The sequence below is a fragment of the Orcinus orca genome, chromosome 3 (genome assembly GCF_937001465.1).
Source record: "Orcinus orca chromosome 3, mOrcOrc1.1, whole genome shotgun sequence".
Classification (NCBI taxonomy): Eukaryota; Metazoa; Chordata; class Mammalia; order Artiodactyla; family Delphinidae; genus Orcinus; species Orcinus orca.
The window spans coordinates 52,317,330-52,337,214 of NC_064561.1; the positions used below are offsets into that span (position 1 = coordinate 52,317,330).

At 47.6% G+C, this 19,885-nt stretch overlaps 2 protein-coding genes across 3 annotated transcripts in view; both read left to right on the forward strand.

Moving 5' to 3' along the window:
- Nucleotides 1-19,885, forward strand: part of ADAM19 (ADAM metallopeptidase domain 19) — an 88,778-nt gene that overhangs the window by 44,216 nt on the left and 24,677 nt on the right. For both annotated transcript variants that reach the window (XM_033407916.2, XM_033407915.2), the window contains exons 6-12: nt 4,042-4,234; nt 4,907-4,972; nt 9,690-9,761; nt 13,115-13,281; nt 15,436-15,520; nt 16,208-16,347; nt 18,455-18,632. In XM_033407916.2, the coding sequence (XP_033263807.1) occupies nt 4,042-4,234; nt 4,907-4,972; nt 9,690-9,761; nt 13,115-13,281; nt 15,436-15,520; nt 16,208-16,347; nt 18,455-18,632 (901 nt within the window). The remainder of the gene's footprint in view (nt 1-4,041; nt 4,235-4,906; nt 4,973-9,689; nt 9,762-13,114; nt 13,282-15,435; nt 15,521-16,207; nt 16,348-18,454; nt 18,633-19,885) is intronic.
- The window catches only part of MED7 (mediator complex subunit 7), a 358,603-nt gene that overhangs the window by 29,844 nt on the left and 308,874 nt on the right, over nt 1-19,885 (forward strand). The window lies entirely within an intron of this gene.

Genomic DNA, 19,885 nt, shown 5'->3' on the forward strand with positions numbered 1-19,885 from the left:
TTTACATGAGGTGATGAGTGCAACTTCCTTGAGATCAGGGACTTTTTTTTGTTTTCCTATCACGCTGCATCCCCGGTGCCTAGAACTGTTCCTGTCACACAGTACGTGCTCAATACATATGTGCTGAATGGCTACTGAATAAGATGCCTTGTACCCTGCCTTGTGTATCATACATGCTCAATGACTATTAGCTATCCTTTTTAAATATTACCCTAATTATTAGTAAACATTGCCTCTTACTTCAGTCAACTGTCATAGCAGCCCTGTGAGAGGGGAAGCTTTGTTGAGTAACTTAGCCCAAAGCTAGCAGACAGCAGAGCCAGAATTTGAATCCAGGTTTGTCCCACTCCCAAGCCCATGCTCTCCCCTTGTGCTTGCCACCCCATCCCAGAGGGACCACGTCACCCGTGTGACCACGTCACCTCTGTGCTGCCTTTGAAGCTCCCTGTAACTCCTTCTCACTTGCATGCAGATTTTGGGGGAAGGAAAGAAGTGTGACAGAGTGATTACCTCTTAGGGCAGCTCTGGATATAGCCATGTAGGGTGTGTCCCCTTGGGTTCAGCTCTGAATGGACAAATTCCTAAGAAGCAGTTCTTGCCTAGTTCCTGGAAGGATGCATTTGAGCGAGCCTTGTAGTCATTCAGGGGTTAAACCTGCTGCCTGCCTGGCCTGCCCTGCCAGGGTTCCTCTGTACAATTTCATTTGTATCAAGCTCTCAACAATGAATAGCGTGTGAGGTCGCTCTCAACAATGAATAGCGTGTGAGGTCCTGGCCACCCAACCTCATGGGTCCCCGTCCCGCGCACCCCACCCCACCCCCACCCCCCGCTAAGCTCTGCCAGTGCTTACATTTAGCAAATTAGATCAACTGAGACACTTAGAAGGAGAAATGACTGGTGGGTGTTCAGGGGAGGGCAGCTAGCAGGGCTTGGGATTGGTGACAGTGAAGGGCCCTGGGAAGTAGATTCTCACAAATCCCCCCACTTTCAAAGCTGGGCTTCGCTGTGACATGCTAGGGCTTGCGCCAGCCTGTTCTCCATCCCCTGGCAGTCGGGAAGGTGGCAACTGTGACACAGGCGCGTTACCAGCAGCCGCAGCAGGGGCAGGGGAGGGGAGCGGCCGCAGAGTCGTATTGCTGGAAGGACCTTCAATGTCCTTCTGAGCTTGTGTTTCTCCAGTTATAATCTGCCCACTCCCTGGAACAGAATTGCTTAGAGCTCTGTGAAAAGACAGGGCCCTGCCAGAGGCTGAGCTCCAGGTCAAGGTTCCTGAGTGTGGCTGTGCAGGAGATTCCTATGGGACTTGTTCACTTGCTCAGGCCTGCAGAATCTGCATCTCCTAGGTGGGGCCTGGACACCTCCATTTTTAATACACCCTGTAGAATATTCTAATGGATAGATCTGGGAGATTTGATCCTAAGATCTCTGACCCCTAGGTTTGGAACTCACTGATAGAGGCAGATAGCATAGAAGTTAAGGGCATGGGGTCCAGAGTCTGCCAGACCTTAAATCTTTGGCCCCAGAATACCCATGAGAGCTTGTTATTTAATCTCTCTGGAGCTCAGTTTCCTTATCTATCAAATGGGACCCATAATGGTGCTTTACAGCATTGATGTAAGAATGAAATAAGAATGACAGTTATAAGCACAGTGCCTGGCATATAGTTAACTCTCAAAAAATGGTGTCTAAAAATGAGAAGTGGACTGACTGCCTCTCCCAGCTGGGGTCTTACTTCAGACAGGCCAGTTGGGTAATCACGCCTCAGAGGAGAGTTGCTGATTCTTGTCACTTATAGCTACTCTACAGGGCTCTGGTGACAGAGGCGGTGTGAGGTCATGGTTAAGGTCTTGGGACCTAGAACCAGACTACTTAGGTTTTTACTGCCTGTGTGACTTTGGTCAGTTGATTAACCTCACTGAGCCTTAGTTTTCTCGTTTGTAAAATGAGGATAATATCTGTAAGGATCATAGAAGTTGGTGTGAATAATAAAATACTCAGCACAGTGCCTGGTCCATAGTAAAGACTCAATAGTTTATAACCACCATGATTGTTGTTCACTGTGCACCAAACTTCTGTGTTGTCTCTGTCCTATTCGGCCTAGAGGCTTATTCAAGTGATGCCTGGTCAGCTACACTGGAACTTTCCACCCACTGGGTGTTATCTCCACAGCCACAACCCAGTGCACACAAAGCCATCGGCTGGTTTGTAGTGTTTGTAGCCATTGGGGGAACTGAGGTGACGGGGAGGGGCCTTGGTCAGCCAAGATGAGAAGATAGCTTGAGAACAGGATGCCCACAGCAGCTCTGCCCTCTGCCCTTTCCCGTCCGGACTCAGGAGCGGATGTGACCCTTGCTGTTTGTTCCACTCTCACCCCCAGCTGCACAGGCAGCCCATAGGGCGTCCCGCTGGGGGGCTGGTCTGGGATTGCTGCGTCAGCCTGGATGAGGTAGCCGGGAAGTCGTCAGGCTCCCTGGCACAGGAATGAGGTCAACCAGGGATGGATTCCAGGAAGGACTGCTGCTGATCAGGGCCTGGCGCTGTCTCTCCTGAGAGCATCACAGGCTCTTTCCAAAGGGCAAAACCTGGGCGGGGATCCGGAGGTGCTAGGGGCAGGGATGGAAGCCGAGACAGCCGAAGAGAGGTCCTGCCAGTTTGGAGTGGCAAAGACTGACTTGGCTACACTTTACCTTTTGAAATTTCTGAATGGATAGAGCCTGAGGTTTTGGAGCACACGAAATGCTGTGGGGTCCCTGGGGTACATTGCTGGGACCTTCCTTCCCCAGGGCCCTGATAACATTCCCTTGCTCTAGTTTTCATCTCACGGTGTCAAGGATGGCAAATACCTGCTACGGGGGCCTCTGCTGTCCCTTCCATTGATTATTGGTGATAGCGATTGGTGATAAGTTGTGCACTCTTTCTCACCGAGTCCAGATAAAGCGCCCAGAAGCCTCATTGATGCAGCACCCCAGGCAGCAGCATCCAACATCAGTGTTAAGGGCGTTGAAAGCTTTTTGCCTTTTCTGTTAACATACTGTAGTGATTTATTCCCATGTTCAGACTCTAAGCTCCGTGAGGGCAGGCATCTTGTCTGTCCTGTTCACTAGTCCGTCCTCAGCAACTAGCACGATGCCTGGCACATAGCAGCAGCTCCGGAAGTATTTGTGGAATGAATGTCTGTCCTCCAATGGAATGTGAATTACACAAGGGCAGGGATTATGTCTGGATTACATCTAATACAGAGTAAGGGTTCAGTGAATGAAAAAATATAATGAATGAACACACATATTTATTCTGAGCTCAAGGCTAGTATCTGTAACCCAGAGAAAAGAGTAGTCACACATGCTTGGTTGTGGGTGTCACCTCACTGCAGAGCTGCCTTGCTGACACAGGGAAATTGGGGCTGGTAGGCATGCCATCAGTGATGTCTCTAGCTTTGGTTTCCAAGAGCAAGGACACTTGTCTTTCCATTTAATCATCCCAAGAGTCCTGTGAAGTTAGAAAATTATCACTTGCATTTACACTTGGGGAAACTGAGGCTTGGAGTGATTGAAGAGGTTTGTTGAAGAGCATTTGGCAATTTAATGTTGGAGCTAAGATTAGCACTTGGGTCTCCTCATCCTCAGGCCAACATTCTTCCTCCAGTCACCAGACTGTCTTTTTCTCCGTCTATCAAGTTTTGACCTGTGATCTGTTGTATGCTGTGTTTGGGTTTGGGAGGCTTTTTGGAATCCTAGTCCTGCCATCCTTTATGAGTATGAACTGTCCCTGGTCCAGCCCTTTTAGAACCTTCAAGCTTCTCTGTGATATGCTTTTGTACCCTGAAACCGTGCACCACGTCTCACGTACATGTGCATTTCTCTGGAGAGGAAGTCTGAGTTTGCGTCAGATTCTCACCAAGGAGCGCACGACCCCATAATAAGATTAAGAAGCAATGATCAAAACCAACTGTGAAATTTTTTATAGGGGGAAACTGAGGCCTGAGCAAGGGACTTTTCCAGGACCATAATCTTTGACCAGAGATTCTATTTCTCCCGTCAACAGAGGACTGATTATGGTGAGCAGTAACCTCAGCTACATCATCGAGCCCCTCCCTGACAGCGAGGGCTACCACCTTATTTACAGATCCGAACATCTCAAGCTTCCCCCCAGGAACTGTGGGTTCGAGCACTCCATGCCCACCGCCAGGGACTGGGTCCTTCCGTTTACAAACCAGACCAAGAAGCGACCTCGCAGGGTGAGTTTTTTTAGCACAGGAGTTAGCCTGGGGATAGGCTTGTCCCTTCTGAGGACCCTTACCTTGGATCCAGGAGTATTTCTAAATTAAAGGGAGATGGCTAAGAAGGAGGAATTAGCTTTCTCCTCTTAGTCTAAGTCATTGTTGAGTGTGAGAAACCCTTGTTTTCGACAGAATAACAGCTTTGGGGGAAAACATTACTACCTTTAAAATAAGGTGCTGATTTCAGAAACTTTAAAATGTGAGAAAAAAATATACGCCTCCCTTTTTGGAATAGCCACTTAACCATGTGCACAAAATGCTTGTATTTATTTATACCGAAAATAGAGGTATGTGGTTTAAATGTCTTTTGGGAACTTGACTGTCAGCATGTTCCCTCACGGTATGTCAGCCTCTGTTCTGTCTGCACTAGGCAGCCAGCTCGTTATTTCTGGAGACTAAAGGACTGGACCCGCTGTCCCAGAGCAGCCTCCCGCGATAACCAAGATGGCGGGCGGAAGGTGTAGTGAGGGTGATGATGAAGCGACATAGCTGGGGTTGTCTCTAGATCCCAGGTACAAATTTAGTAAGGAGGGCCGCTGCTTATTAACTGCACCATTTCTGAGCAGTTTTTTGAAATGAGGTCAAGTCCACCATTTCTATAGCTCTGATCTGCTTATGTCTCTTTCTTAGATGAAAAGGGAAGATTTACACTCCATGAAGTATGTGGAGCTTTACCTTGTGGCTGATTATGAAGAGGTAAGGGGGAGGCAATGGGTTTTAGCAGAAAAATTGCTCTCTTGATAGCTTCCATTCCAGCCTTCAAACTGCTTTGGGGAAATACTAAAGCATTCCTCTTTTTCCGGTTTGTCATGTGATTTTGACCTTAAATCTGACCAAGGGCTCTTTTTGCTATTTTAAACATAGTTGGGAAAAAAACAAGGAGAAGTCTCTTCCAGCTCAGTGCATTAATCAGAACATCAGGATAAAGGATGTTATTTGGGTTAACATTTCTTAGACTGGGTCTGAAGACCCTTAGGTTTTGGTGCTTATTCTTTGGGAGAATAGAGATAGACCTGCCCCTCACATCACAGGGTTTACAGTAGCAGCACAAAAACTCTCTAGTTCCAAGTGTGATGACTGCTATAGGATGGTTCATTGTAGAGGATTAGAGTGCAGATAATGAATTGGGAAAAGCTTCCCAAGGCAGTGGTGTTGAAGCTGACTCCTAAAGAATGGATTCAGGCCCTACGGCCCATATTTGCCTAAATTAGCCGTATTTTACCTCATTCTCACTTTATGTAGTGGCTCAACCACAGAACTGACATATCTTCTGGGCATGGAAGTTCAGATGAGCTGAGCACTCCCCACGTTCTCACACTGCACCTCGCCTGGGGCTCCCTTTCTGACAGAACTCATCACAGTTCCCATCTGTCACATACCATCCAAATGGGTTAGTTAGCAGCTCCCCCAGAGGAGCAATCCCACAGCACAGATCCTGGAGGCAGTGCAGGGAAGGGGGAAGAATACTAGACTTCGCGCTGGAAGAGCTGCCTTCCAGTGTTAGTGGCAGGAGGAGGTGGCCCTTGAGTGTCTGAAAGGACACGGAGTCGTTAACTGCGCAGAGACGTGGAGGTGAAGGGCTTTCCCAGGCCGAGGAAACATCTTTTTTTTTTTTTAATATATATATATATATATATTTCAATTTTATTTATTTATTTATTTTTGGCTGCGTTGGGTCTTCGTTGCTGCGTGTGGGCTTTCTCTAGTTGCCACGAGTGGTGGCTACTCTTCGTTGTGGTGCGCGGGCTTCTCACTGCAGTGGCTTCTCTTGTTGCAGAGCACGGGCTCTAGAGTGCAGGCTTCAGTAGTTGTGGCGTGGGCTCAGTAGTTGTGGCCCGTGGGCTCTAGAGTGCAGGCTTCAGTAGTTGTGGTGCACGGGCTCAGTAGTTGTGGCTTGTGGGCCCTAGAGTGCAGGCTTCAGTAGTTGTGGCATGCAGGCTCAGTAGTTGTGGTTAGTGGGCTCTAGAGCACAGGCTCAGTCATTGTGGCACACGGGCTTAGTTGCTCCGTGGCATGTGGGTTCTTCCCGGACCAGGGCTCGAACCCGTGTGCCCTGCATTGGCAGGCGGATTCTTAACCACTGCGCCACCAGGGAAGCCCCGAGGAAACATCTTGTTCTGCTTTGAGAGGAGTTTTGCTTTTTAATTGGTGTTGGTATTGGTTTTTCCAGCAGCCTTTCTTTCTTTCTTTTTTTTTTTTCTTTTGTTTTCCTTTCCAAAGACTGGTGTGTGTGTAGGATGGGGGAGTGGTGTGGGGAGCAAAATCCTAAGTGATTTAAAAGCTGCAGCTGCGCAGTCATGGGGGATGCTAATGGCACTGGCCCCTGCCTAACAGAACTGCCATAGTGGGAGGGTTGCTGGAAGAGAGCTGAGCTTCCCCGGCTCCGGGACATCTTGAGATCCTCTAATACAGTGGTCTCGAACCTTTTTTTGTGTGTGCTGCAGAATCCTTTGTTCAGATGAAAGCTCCTGGGACCCTGATAGTTAAGCATATAGAAACACAGCTGCTCTAATGGAAAGGTGGGGTGATGCTCCCCCTCGGCCTTGCACTCTCACCAGAGGACTCCTGGTGTGGGGATTTAAAACCCACTGGGTGTGAGTCTGAAAGCTGGAGAAGCGGGGGTGGGGTGAGGATCGGACATCTTCAGTCTCCTGACCTCCAGGGTCACAGCAAACCCCCAAAAGGAAAAGTGTGCACCCAAGGTGCCTCCAGAACTGTGCTGTGCATAGAGCCATCTTCCTGTTCTAGAGGGAGGGTCTCCAGCAGCGCCCCATAGGTGCTGCCCACAGGCCGTGATTCATGCAGCTCAGTGGATGGTGGATGGGGAGTGTGCTCACTACTCAGGTCCTGGGCAGGGGTGGGTGGGGAAGCAATAGGCCAGGCTGGGCTCACAGGCTCACAAATCCTTGCCCCCCTCACCACCTCCTCCCCCACTCCCTCTCCAAGTGGCCTCTCATCCTCCGCGGGCAGAAATGTATTCCTGACAATTAATTAATCTGAGAGGACGGCAGACAGGGAAGAGGAGGGCGCCTTATCTGTGATTTATAACCTGGTGTTGAGACAGGCCAGGCTTCGCCTCTGGGCTCTGGACTTAGCACAGGGAGCAGAGACGTGGATGGGGTTGCTGCCTGGAGAGAGGGTTTTCAGCAGTAAAAATGACCATGCAGCTCCCTGGGCCTAGGTGGGAGCACTTGGGGGTGGTTCTCAGTTTATTCATTCCTTAGGTGAAATGGGAGATCCAGGTGGGGGAAGAGCAAGATGGGATTTGGAGGAGGAGACAGGGCAGCTGCGAGAACAGGTATGCCAAGGACTTTTCAAGATACAGACAGAATGTGGGGCAGCTGGGAAAGACCAGGTGATGCACCGTGTTTTAAGGCCTGTGTCAGCCCAGAAAGTGTAAGTGGGAGATACTCTTTTCTTTACATCAGAGGTCTGTAAGCTATAGCCCATGGTCAAATCCAGCCCACTCCGGGTTTTTATAAATAAAGTTTTACTGGAACGTATCCGTGCCTACCGCTGCATGTGTTGTCCATGGCTGCTTTTGAGCTACAATGGCAGAGTTGAGTAGTTGTGGTAGAGACTTTATGGCTGCAAAGCCTAAAATATTTACCATCTGGCCATTTGCAGAAAGTTTGCTGACTCTTGCCTGAGGCTCTTCAGGATAGCATGGTACATTCCTTAAAACTATGGTGGTATTATCGGGCAGCTGTTTGAAGATAGGATTAATATATCTGAAAGACAATGAAGTCTGACTCTGATGTACTAATAAATACTCCCTAAATGCTGCAGCACTTTCTGTGCCTGTGAGACGAGTTTAGAAATGGGATGACTGAGTAAAGAGAAACTTCAGGATTAACACCTTGGAAAGGTCTAAGTCCCAGGATCTTACATTGAATTTAACTCCATAGAAAGCACTGGTGAAAGTGAGACGATTGCAGTTCTGATGAGTCACGGTTCCCAGGAGGCCCAGGAAGGTCCAGAAGCAGTGGGAGAATAGGAAATGGTGCGTTTCTCCCCCTATCGTGGCTGAGACACACCCCCATCTGGACAAATATCCCAGGGTGTTTTATTTGGCTGTTCTTTTCATTTCTTTCTTGTATATTCTTGTGGGATGCAGTGGAGGAAGGACGTGAAGGTTTGGACTGAAGTAACATATATCGTGTGTACACAAGGTAAATCAGATAGGTACCCAGGTTCTGTGTAACAATGGCGGCATATAGGACGTACCCATCATTTTCAAATTTAGGTTTCAGTTGTAGCAAGTTTTATCTTTATGCTGTGAAGCTTTCCTTCATCATTGCAGCTGAAAGTGATCTACCCTTTTTTTTTTTTTTTGCGGTACGCGGGCCTCTCACTGTTGTGGCCTCTTCCGTTGCGGAGCACAAGCTCCGGACGCGCAGGCTCAGCGGCCATGGCTCACGGGCCCAGCCGCTCCGCGGCACGTGGGATCCCCCCGGACCGGGGCACGACCCCGTGTCCCCTGCATCGGCAGGTGGACTCTCAACCACTGCGCCACCAGGGAAGCCCGTGATCTACCCTTTTGAAGCAGGCGTGATTAAGTGAGGCTACCTACAGAAATGTGCCCCTCCTGCTGCCCACGGCAGATATTTCTGATGGAGCACAGCACTTTTTGCTGCCGAGCCCCTTGCAGTCTTAGAATTCTTCTCACTGTGGAAGGCATTGCTAGTTGATCTGAGTAGCGTGCCTAGATGAAGCCTATTTCCCAAGGTTTTATGATCCTCATCGCCAGCACTCATTTTGTGTCATTCACACAGCCTCCTGTTGCAGTTATTTCTGTGCAGGTTTTCTCAGCCCGTTTCTATTTCATACTCCTTAAATATAGCATCTGCCATTGTTGTTATTTCTGGTCCGCTCTGTGTTTTAACTGAAGCTCCTTCAAGGCTAGGACCAGGACCACACACTTTGTATCCTACCCAGCACCAAGTGCAGTGCCTTGCACACTGCAGTTGTTCAGCAACAATTTGACCGTGTTGACTGATCACGTGCACGGAGGCCTTGTGAGATCCCTGTGATGGCGGCTCCATGCTGGGGTGATGATCGAGGCAAGGATTGGATTGGTCCCTCTTCTAAGCCCCAGTGGAAGTTTGCAGGAGGCCTTGTAATTAGGAGGACAGGAGAACAAGGTTGACTTCACAGGCTGGAGGAGGACAGTTCAGTTCACTGCACAACTGTTAACATGCCTACCGTGTGCCTGGAACTGAGCTAGTAGTTGGAGGTACCAAGATGGATGTGACCCAGGTTCTGCCCTCCCAAGCTGACACTATGTGTCAGGGAGATAGTCGTCATAGAAGATGGAAGAAAATGAAAAGGAATTCAAAGACCAGTAATGGGGCACACGAGGGGTCCTGGGAAGGGTTCTGGGGTCTCACCTAGTTCTGCTTGCCCCATTTAGTTTCAGAAGAATCGACGAGACCAGGACGCCACCAAACACAAGCTCATGGAGATCGCCAATTACGTTGATAAGGTGAGACCAGGTGTGTCCTTGTGGGAAAGGTGCCAGCACCTTAGAGGAGCTGCAGGACAGGAGATCACACCTGACTTGCCTCTTGCTCGACTGGCCGCCCCACCAGCTTCTGGGAGGCAGTAGCGATGCAGCCGAAGCTCAGTGGTCACGACAAGACCGTCGACTGCATGGACCTAGCCAAGTAACTTGTCTTGTTTGGGTTGCTGTTTTGTTTTGTTTTTTAATTTACAAAATGAGGGGTTGATTTAAATCAATAGCTTTGGATTGTTTTTGTTTTTCTGATGGAATCCTTTTTCCAATGTCTAATATAGAAGTCCGATGACAACAGGCTCCTCTAAGCTGAAGCAGGGGCGAGGACCCAGAGTGCTGTCCTCTGACCCCCTTCCCCTCATCCCTGCCTTAAAAGTTGAGGAGTGGGTTGTTTGGGGTCAGTCTGTATAATCTCCATCTGTAAAACAGTTCTAAAATCATTTGGTTTTGTCTCTTAGAAAAGCCATGCAGTTGGTTAACTTTCCTAGGTCAGGCTCTTTTAAACAAGCTCTTAGGAAATACCCAGATTCTTGAATTTTACTAGAATAGGCTGGTCTGGGACTTGGAAATACTTTGTTTATATGAAAGAGTGCAAAATGCAGAAGAGGTAACCTAGAATGACAGTGGCCTCTTGATAGGCGAGTGGTAAATAGTTTTAAAAAGTAGATTTTAATGTTTGGGATTGCAGGTCTCTGAGAATCTGATCACATTTATTGTACAGTTTCAGGGCACTCACAAAACTTCTGAACCTTAACTCTGGGCCTGCTAGGGATTCCTGGATCCCAGGTCTCAAGGGGGAATATATATATATATTTAAAAAAAAAATATTAGAGGATAAGGAAGAGAACAAATATTTTTAGGGATTTACAAGCAAATTTGTTAGTGTACTGAAGTCATTGGATGGGCAGGTCTATGCCCTGTGTTTTTGCCGTAGATGACTCTGGAAACGCTGGTCAGTGTTTGGTGCCTGGTGAAAGTCAAACACTGGCATTTCCTGGAAGGAAGGACTCCAGGGATACAGTCCAGTCCTCTCTCTAGCCTTCAGTTCACTCAGCAATAACATCTAAATGATCCCACAACCCAAACACTCAGCATCTGGGAAAACAAGAAAAGCTTGTTTCCCTGGGGGTAGACCATGTTATCCCCCATGTGACATCTATTGTTCTGGAGATGCTGCAGGTGGGAGACTTGGCTGGGTCTCCGCTATGTAGATTCTGCAGCTGGTCTGGGTGATCGAACCAGTGGTGCTGGTGAAAAGTGGAAGGAGAAGAGAGGCATTAGCAAACCACATCCTTGCTGGAAGGCCCCCAGCCTCGCCAGCTGGTCTGCTCTATGAAGCAGTCTCGGTTATCTCATCTGCAGCTGAGGTTAGTCACTCCCGGCTGGGGTTAGGGAAGGCAAACTCACTTCTCTGAGGCTTGCTGACCCACCTACTTGAACTGAACTATTATGGAACTAAAACTGGAATGCACTGCACTAATCAGCTGAATCATGAACCCGATCAAAAATGTTTTTCCTTAACTGTGAAAAAAGCCAAGTTTAAGTCCTCAAAAAGCTCCCTAGTGAAGCAAGTTCAATTTGAAATCCAAACCCTTTATTTTCTGTAATGATTGACCTAGCATAAAGCAGGAAAATCAAAATTTCCATTGAAATCAACTGATACTCTGCTGAATCTGGAGCCCATTTACATCACAGTTTCTTGGGGGCAAGTTGATTCTCTGGATGTGTAAATATGGTAGCACTTCAGCAGTGTAGTGTCGTCATGATTAGACTCTGAGGTCTAATAATCCGGGCCTTAATCCTGGCTCTGCCAGCTTCCTGCTGAGACTTTGGCAAGTTACTGAACTTCTCTAGGCCTCAGTGCTTAATACATAGAAAGCACTTGATAAGCATTGGTGCTATGATTGTTATATTTACCTTGGGGCAGTATCTGCCACTTTCGGATTAAGATGGCATCTCCTGCTCATATGACCTAGGTTTACCTGCAATTTTTTTTTTTTTTAAGTTGCTGTCTCAGTATTCTCTAGGATAGGCCAAAGAATTCCTTGTACCTACGCCTTCCAGTACTTCGCTTTAAGGAAAACCCTCTTCCTGCTATGTGTGTGTGAGATGAAATATACTGTGTCATGAAAGTTAGGCGTAGCTCTAGCCTTAAGGAGCCCAAGGATCAAGGCTCGTGTATAGAATTTCAGGATCTCTGGGTTGGACGAAATCCTGAAGATTATCTGGGACCTTTGCAACCTAAAGCTTGCAACCTGCTTATGGCATCCTTCACAAAACCCAAAAACCCCCAGTGATGGGGAAGGACATTTTCAAAGTAAGCACATCTATCTACATGTATTTCATTTACACCCATTTACTTCCAAAATGAGTCGGAGACGTCTTCCAATAAATCCATTAATATATCCGCACAATGGAATACTAGTCAGCAATAAAAAGGAATGGCAGCCTGATACAGGCTACAAGATGGATGAATCTCAGAAACATGCTAAATGAAAGAAATAACAAAAGACTACATATTGTATAATTTCATTTATAGAATATGTCTGGAAAAGGCAAATCTGTGGAGACAGAAAGTGGATTAGTGATTGCCCAGGTCTGGGGGTGAAAATGGGCAATGATGGTAAGTGGACATAAGGGATCTTGGTGTGATGAAAATAGTCTAACATTGGATTATGGTGATCACTTTACAACTTGGTAAGTTTACTAAAAAATACTGAGCTGTACACCTAAAATGGGTGGATTCTGTGATATGTAAATTATACCTCAATAAAGTTGTTTTGAAAATGCATATACAAGAGAACTTTTTAGACATGTATAAAAATGATAAGGGCCGTAAAGGAATTGGGAGGGATAATTGTACCAGACACCTGGGCCAAAGGTCCTTATTATAGATGACAGTGTGGCTTAGCTCACTTTGAAAGCTTTTTTCCTGTTTGAAATGAAATGTCTTCCTGTCTTTTTTACCTATAGACTGAGCCCCGCTTTAGGCTTATGTGCAAAAATGCTGATCCTTTCTCCACATGAGAACCCCGTGCATGTCTGAAAGCAACTCTGTGTCCTATCTCAGTCTTCATTTCTCTAAGCTAAGTCACCCCAGCTCTGCCACCAGGGGCAGAGCCTCTCTTAGGATGTCGTGCCTGTCTCAGGATGTCCCCCTTCTTAGAAGGTGAAGAGCAACACGTGTTCCCTCTTCCCCTTGGAGGCATGTATAGAAGAGAAATCTGGAATCTGTGCTCTGAGCGCTTGGGCTAGGAAGGGGCTCATAATCTCCAGTGGTGTTGACAGATGATGCTGTGACTCTCTTCTCTGTGTGTTTTCAGTTTTACCGATCCTTGAATATCCGGATTGCCCTCGTGGGCTTGGAAGTGTGGACTCATGGAAATATGTGTGAAGTTTCCGAGAACCCGTACTCTACCCTCTGGTCATTTCTTAGCTGGAGGCGCAAGCTGCTCGCCTGGAAGAACCATGACAATGCACAGTTAATCACGTAAATAGCCTTTTCCGTATGTGTTGCCTTGGCCTTGGCTGCAAAGCCCCTGCCTGCAGTGCGTGTGCTGTTTGCCCTTTTCTCCCCAGTGCTGAAGGGTGGCTGGACTAAGCTATCCTTACTCTCCAGTCCAGGTAACGAAGTGTTCCTCAGGCGTGTGCTCCGTACCCAGTATATCCAGGAAAATATTAAAAAGCCTGAGTCATAGCAATCCCAAGAAGTGTTTACAGCCCAAATAAGACAGTTAGCCTTAGACATATTTAGTTGAGTCTCTGAAACAATTGGGTGTGTATTTGGGAGGTGAGTGACTGTTGGTCATGGCTGCTTTGAAATAGACTTTCTAAGGGGCTCACCTTGATCTTCGTGGCGCTTTGTTCTAGAACAGGTGTTAATCGCCCAAAGCAGGCACAGGAGAGGGGCCTCCTCTGCTTGTCGTTCACGTCATTCCCAGGGGCTCAGGGTTGACTGCGAGACAGTCAAGTGGCAGGTGGTGCAGGAATAGTGTGTTTGGGGGGAGGGAGACGTGGGGGGAGAGGGCGGATGTGTTGGAGTTTGTTCAATCCCCAGAGAGAAAAGAGCAGAAACTGATGGGGGTCGCGGTGGCCCATGACAGTCCCCCGTGGTGATTATCTAGTATTTATTAGTGTTGACTTCCAAAGGTATTCTCAGGAAGTTACAACAAAAGGCACATACATAATAAAACCAATTTTTTTTTTCCTGTTTCCTAAATATCTCTGAAACAACAATCATTTAAACCTTTGTTTACTCTTTAAAAGAGACCGGGGAAATAGCCGTACCACAAACCCAAGTGCTTACTTCATGATAGCACATTTACCTAGGAAGAGTCTTTGGTTACCAAAACTTTGGCCTGATCTTTGAAAGCCTGGAGTTCTGCTTTGGGCAAGACCTTGAATCCAATTTCCAGTAGGACTTCCTCGGAGCCATGTGTGAGTTTATCAGATAACCAGTAGGGCGTCATAGAGCTTTGCATGTTTTTTTTGTTTGTTTGTTTGTTTTGTTTTTGCGGTACACGGGCCCTTCACTGTTGTGGCCTCTCCCGGGGGCGCGCAGGCTCAGCGGCCGTGGCTCACGGGCCCAGCTGCTCCGCAGCAATGTGGGATCCTCCCGGACCAGAGCACGAACCCGTGTCCCCTGCATCGGCAGGCGGACTCTCAACCACTGTGCCACCAGGGAAGCCCTGCATGTATTTTTTTTGCAGAGTGTTTCTCTGAAGATAAGTGTGCCTTGAATTCAGCAAGCATGTATTAAGCACCCACTACGTGTCTGATTCTTTGCTAAGTTCTAATGACCCCAAAATACATGAGATAGCCTTGACTCTCTAAGATATCATGGTCTAAGTAAGAAGACAAACACAGAGATATAAAAGCATGATGTAATGAACTTCCATGTAGATGCTTTAAATAAATTTCATGTTTGTGGTGTGCACGAAAACACTGGTATTTTATTCATTCCCTTGCCCCTGCCCTGGATGCATACAGCTGAGAAGAGCGTGTATTAAACTGGGGGAGTGTAGCTGGCTGTTGGCAGGTTAGGAGCACAGTTGCAAAACAAAGGCAGAAACAGTTCATCCTTGCACCCAGCTGCACTTTGTGAGGCTCCTGATGGGACACATCTGTTTCCTTGGCCCCAGAGTGATGCAGGAATGAAGCATCAGCCCCCACAGCTGCTGCCCTGGCCCCCCCCCATACACATACCACAGAGCCAGGGATGTGGCAGGGCACCCTGGCAGCTGGCGGAAGTGGGCATGATTCACTTCAGCCTCAGAACCTGTGCCACCCTTCCCTCATCCCCACCCTCTGACCTTTTCCTCTGCGGCAGGAATGGGATGCAGCTTTGCAAGCCCTGCCCATTTCCTTCCAGGGAATGGGGCTATGGGCATATTGTGGGAAGAAGTGAACTTTTGCTCTCTCTTCTGTTTCTCTGGAGCAGTGAGAGAGTAGGTGAGAGGAAGTGAGAGGGGTGGTGACCTGGACGTTGTCCAGCTGGCCTAGAGTAGTGGGATCTGTCCCCTTGGGAATGATCTGGGAATGTCAGCAGGGCCAGGGAATGCCGTGATGGCCACCCACTCCTGGGCACATGGAAACAGCCCTCTCGGTCCCCACTCCAGTCACCCTCTCTCCTTCCCTCCTGCAGGGGCATGTCTTTCCACGGCACCACCATCGGCCTGGCCCCCCTCATGGCCATGTGCTCTGTGTACCAGTCTGGAGGGGTCAACATGGTGAGTCTCAGCCAATATATTGATGCTGCAGAAGGCGGAGGACTGCCCCACAAGACAGGAGGTCATCTTATAAAGAATAATTTTGTATTAATTGTTGCGGGAAAAAAGAGATTGAACATAAAGAAGGGCCGTTGTTTAAAATGAAGGCATTACGTTCTAAGAGGTGGAGGTACTCAGGGATGAATTTTCATTTATTGTAATTTATTCCCAATTTTCAAGCTCAGGAGACACCTTGAAGCAATTACGTTAATCATACATCACTAGATGTCTTATATGTTCCAGATCAGGGGTTAAGAAATTGTAAGATACAGAGATGAAATGTTTTTTTTTTTTATCTGAAGTCTCGTGTTGTTCTGTATATCTTTATGGAGCAAGAGCCTGTCTCAGAGTCACAGGAAATTATTGCCCCCTTTTGAAGTTCTCTCTGACTTTGTGGGAGTGTTTGGACTACTCATGTCTGACCTGTGAAGTAGACAGCAAGGAGGCTGCTGTCCATTTATTTGTCCACCCCTCCATCCACCTGTATTTATTGACAGATGCAGCAGGGTAGTTAAGAGCACGGGCTTTAGTCACCGAGCCTGTACGCACAGCAATTGTACAATCAGTGGAGGACTGTGAGGCTTGGCTAAAGGAGAGGCAGGGCTGTAGTGGGGAGATGTCCTTGACCTGAACTGTCTCCCTGAGCAGGACCACTCTGAGAATGCCATTGGCGTGGCTGCCACGATGGCTCACGAGATGGGCCACAACTTCGGCATGAGCCATGATTCTGCGGATTGCTGCTCCGCCAGCGCGGCGGATGGTGGGTGCATCATGGCAGCCGCCACCGGGTGAGTCAAGCAGGAAGGTGAGGACGGGGAGAACGGCAGAGCACGAGAGGCCAGTGTGTCCCCCGTGTTGCTCCCGGCCCAGGGAGCCTCTGTTATACTAACGGGGGCATTGAAGAAAAAGGGGGTTTTGACAACAAAAGCATTGGAAGAAGACCAAGAAAACAATCGTGTGGAAGGAGCACAGGTTTCTAGCAGGTGTGGTGTAACCTTAGATATACTTAGTTTCTGTCTTGGGGTTCTTTAGCTATAAAATTGGCATAACCACGTGTATCTTTTCCACTTCATGAATTTTTGCTGAGAACCCATTTATAACAGCCACAGTCCTTAATCCCTCCATGTGAACGAAGTGTGATCAGTGCTGTTATGCCTCGGGCCAGATTGAACGTGCTGAGGTGGCCTCCAGAACAAGGAAAGGGAAGGGGAGCATCCACACCCCCCCAGTGACTCCTCAGGGAATTTACAGGCTGTGTTTACCACAAGGAATAAGGACAAGGCAGCTCCATCTCCCTGTAGCTGTGAGGGGTCTTTAAACCAGAGCCTTTGAAGAGACTTCTGGAGTTGCTTAAAAGTCAGTGCCTGGACTCAGACAGAAGAACACTGGGTTCTTCTGGGACCCTAGTCACTCTTCAGAAGGCACCATGGTGGGAGCTTGTGTTCCTCCCACCCCAAACCATTAGGGTCTGCTTATGCTTCTTAGGGAATGGTGTGTCTCCAAGAGGAGACGCAGGGGCTTCCCCAGTGGCGCAGTGGTTAAGAATCCGTCTGCCAGTGTGGGGGACACGGGTTTGAGCCCTGGTCCGGGAAGATCCCACATGCCGCGGAGCAACTAAGCCCGTGCGCCACAACTACTGAGCCTGCGCTCTAGAGCCCGAGAGCCACAACTACTGAGTCCGTGTGCCACAACTACTGAAGCCCGTGCGCCTAGAGCCTGTGCTCTGCAACAAGAGAAGCCACCGCAGTGAGAAGCCTGCGTACTGCTACGAAGAGTAGCCCCCGCTTGCCGCAACTAGAGAAAGCCTGCACACAGCAGTGAAGATCCAACGCAGCCTAAATACATAAGTAGATTAGATAGATAGATAGATAGATAGATAGATAGATAGGAGATGCAGCTTTCTTGGAGCTCCAGTGTCCATTGTTTTCTCCTCACTTCTCAGAGAAAGTCACACACAAAGGATGATGTTGACATGCAGGGGACGACTCCATGGGTCACTCTCAAATCCCTGTGAGCTCACCATTAAGTCCACCTATTTCTCTCTCAATCTAAAAAGCATATCTGTAGACAAATGGTTGAGAGTTATATTTGTTTTTAAGCTGTTCACAAAATTTAGTAGTTTAACAATTATTGTTAAACAATTGTTAAACAATAGTTTAACAATTATTAGTAACAAGTTCTTTGTGACATTCCTGACAACTGAAGAAAACCCTCCAGTGTTTAACCTTTAGTTGGTTTAGAGAATTGGGATCAGGATAACTCTTCCCTTACAGACCCAAATTGTGGTACTGACCTGCCGCCAGAGAGTGTGCGGCTTTTGATTCTTTTTCCCAATAGCGGGATCCAGGACCTTTTATATTCTTGTGATTAAAGACCATGTGTTTGTGAGTTAGCTGGTTGAGTTTGGAGTGCTGCCTGCATCCTTAGAACAGAGATCAGATCACTGGCCCAACAAAGAAATTAAACCCTTGAACTTGGCCTTTTTTGGCCTGGTCTTCTGTTCTAAGAAAATCTCCATCTAATATCAGCTTCAGGAAGAGTTTGGGTTGGCTGGTATTTTATTCAGCTCTAAGGCTCAAGAGACCTATTGTGACACACTAGTTATCCTTTATTTATTGCAACTCCCTCATGAAAACGGCTGAAATTGTTGCTTCAAATTCTCAAGTAAATCCTCCATGGGGCGTGAGAAAAAAAAGCATTATGGGGTGGTTAATATTTCTTAATTCTTAGAATGTTAATGTACAGGTGATGTTCTAGGCGGGCAGAATATATGTGCATATGGGACTATAGGGTCTGAGTCCAGCTGGAATCAGCCTCATGGGCGGCAGGATTGATGCTGTTCTGGCTGCTTGATGCTCAGACTCCCAGCTAATTCCAACCTTGTTCTTCTCCCAGGCACCCCTTTCCCAGAGTGTTCAATAGATGCAACAGGAAGGAGCTCGACAGGTATCTGCAGTCAGGCGGAGGGATGTGTCTCTCCAACATGCCGGACACCAGGACGCTGTATGGAGGCCAGAGATGTGGAAATGGGTACCTGGAAGATGGGGAAGAGTGTGACTGTGGAGAGGAGGAGGTAAGCTGTTGTGCTGGTGCTAGTGGGAGGGGAAGACTTTGCATTGGCTTCAAATCTCAAGGTTAAAGAGAATGCAAGTGAAAAATTAGGCATTTCCTGCACACACGTGGCTATCAAAGACCCCGTCACAAATAAGATGTGGGGGGTAAGCCTTAAATATGGACCATGTCTATGGACTCTCCCGGTTTGAAGTTGACATTGTTTATGTTCAGATTGTGAGCATCAGGTCTATCTAGAAACCACAGTCTTTGCCAGTGAAGCCACAGGTGGCCTCCTTGGCCCTCCAGCTGCACTGAATTTATTCTGAAGGCCATGCAGCCAGATATATGAACTTGAACCTGGGCCTTACGAGGATGCTTAAAATAACAAGCTCATGCTGTTCGGCCTGGAGAAGAGATGATTGAAAGGAAGGGGATGTAGGAAGTACTGGCAAGTCTGAAAGGGGCTTCTAGGAGGAAGAAGGAGCAGAACTCTTGGTGTACAAGCTCTTTCCTTCCTTATAATCTTCAGAATGAGAGTGGTGGGCGTACAGCATAGCTCTCTCACTTTTAACAGATGCTCGCTGTTCTGCAGAAAGCAGAACTGAATAGTTTCATATCTGTTTTTTGAAGGATGAAAATATGTACGTTAACATGCAAAATAATTTGTGGGAGAATGTGTGAGTATTCTATGTATTCAGAATAAACTATGCAGGTGAGATTGAGGGTCTGTATATGTGGGATAAGACTATTTGATTTTCTAATCCTCTCCATGGTTTGACTTTTTTTTAATGCCAGCACGTAACTTTCGTAATAAAACAAGAACTAGTTAAAGGCTCACCATCCGCACCACGAGTTCAGAGAGATCAGCCCAGACCCCTCAGAAAGGAGAGAGTTGTATTATCACGGAGGGCCCGGTGGGGTTGAAGAGCAGACTGTGAGTGGGCTTGGCCAGTTGGCTTATATTCAGAGGAGCGTCTCATTCAACAAATATTTACTGAGTATGTGGTACTATGTCATGTGCCAGGGATAGGAAAATAGATAGGCAGAAAAAATAGACGTGGTCCTTGTCCTTATGGAGGGTATAGTCCAGTGGGGGAAACACACATTGACCAAATAATTGCAAAAATGTATAAACACAACTGTGGTAAGTGCTAGGAGGGCCAATGGCATGATGCTAGGAGTATATGTAATGTGAGGGGAACTGCCCTACTCGGGTGGGAGTGTGACCTCTGACCCCATAGCCGAAGGCTGAGGTAGGCGTTAGCGAGGAGC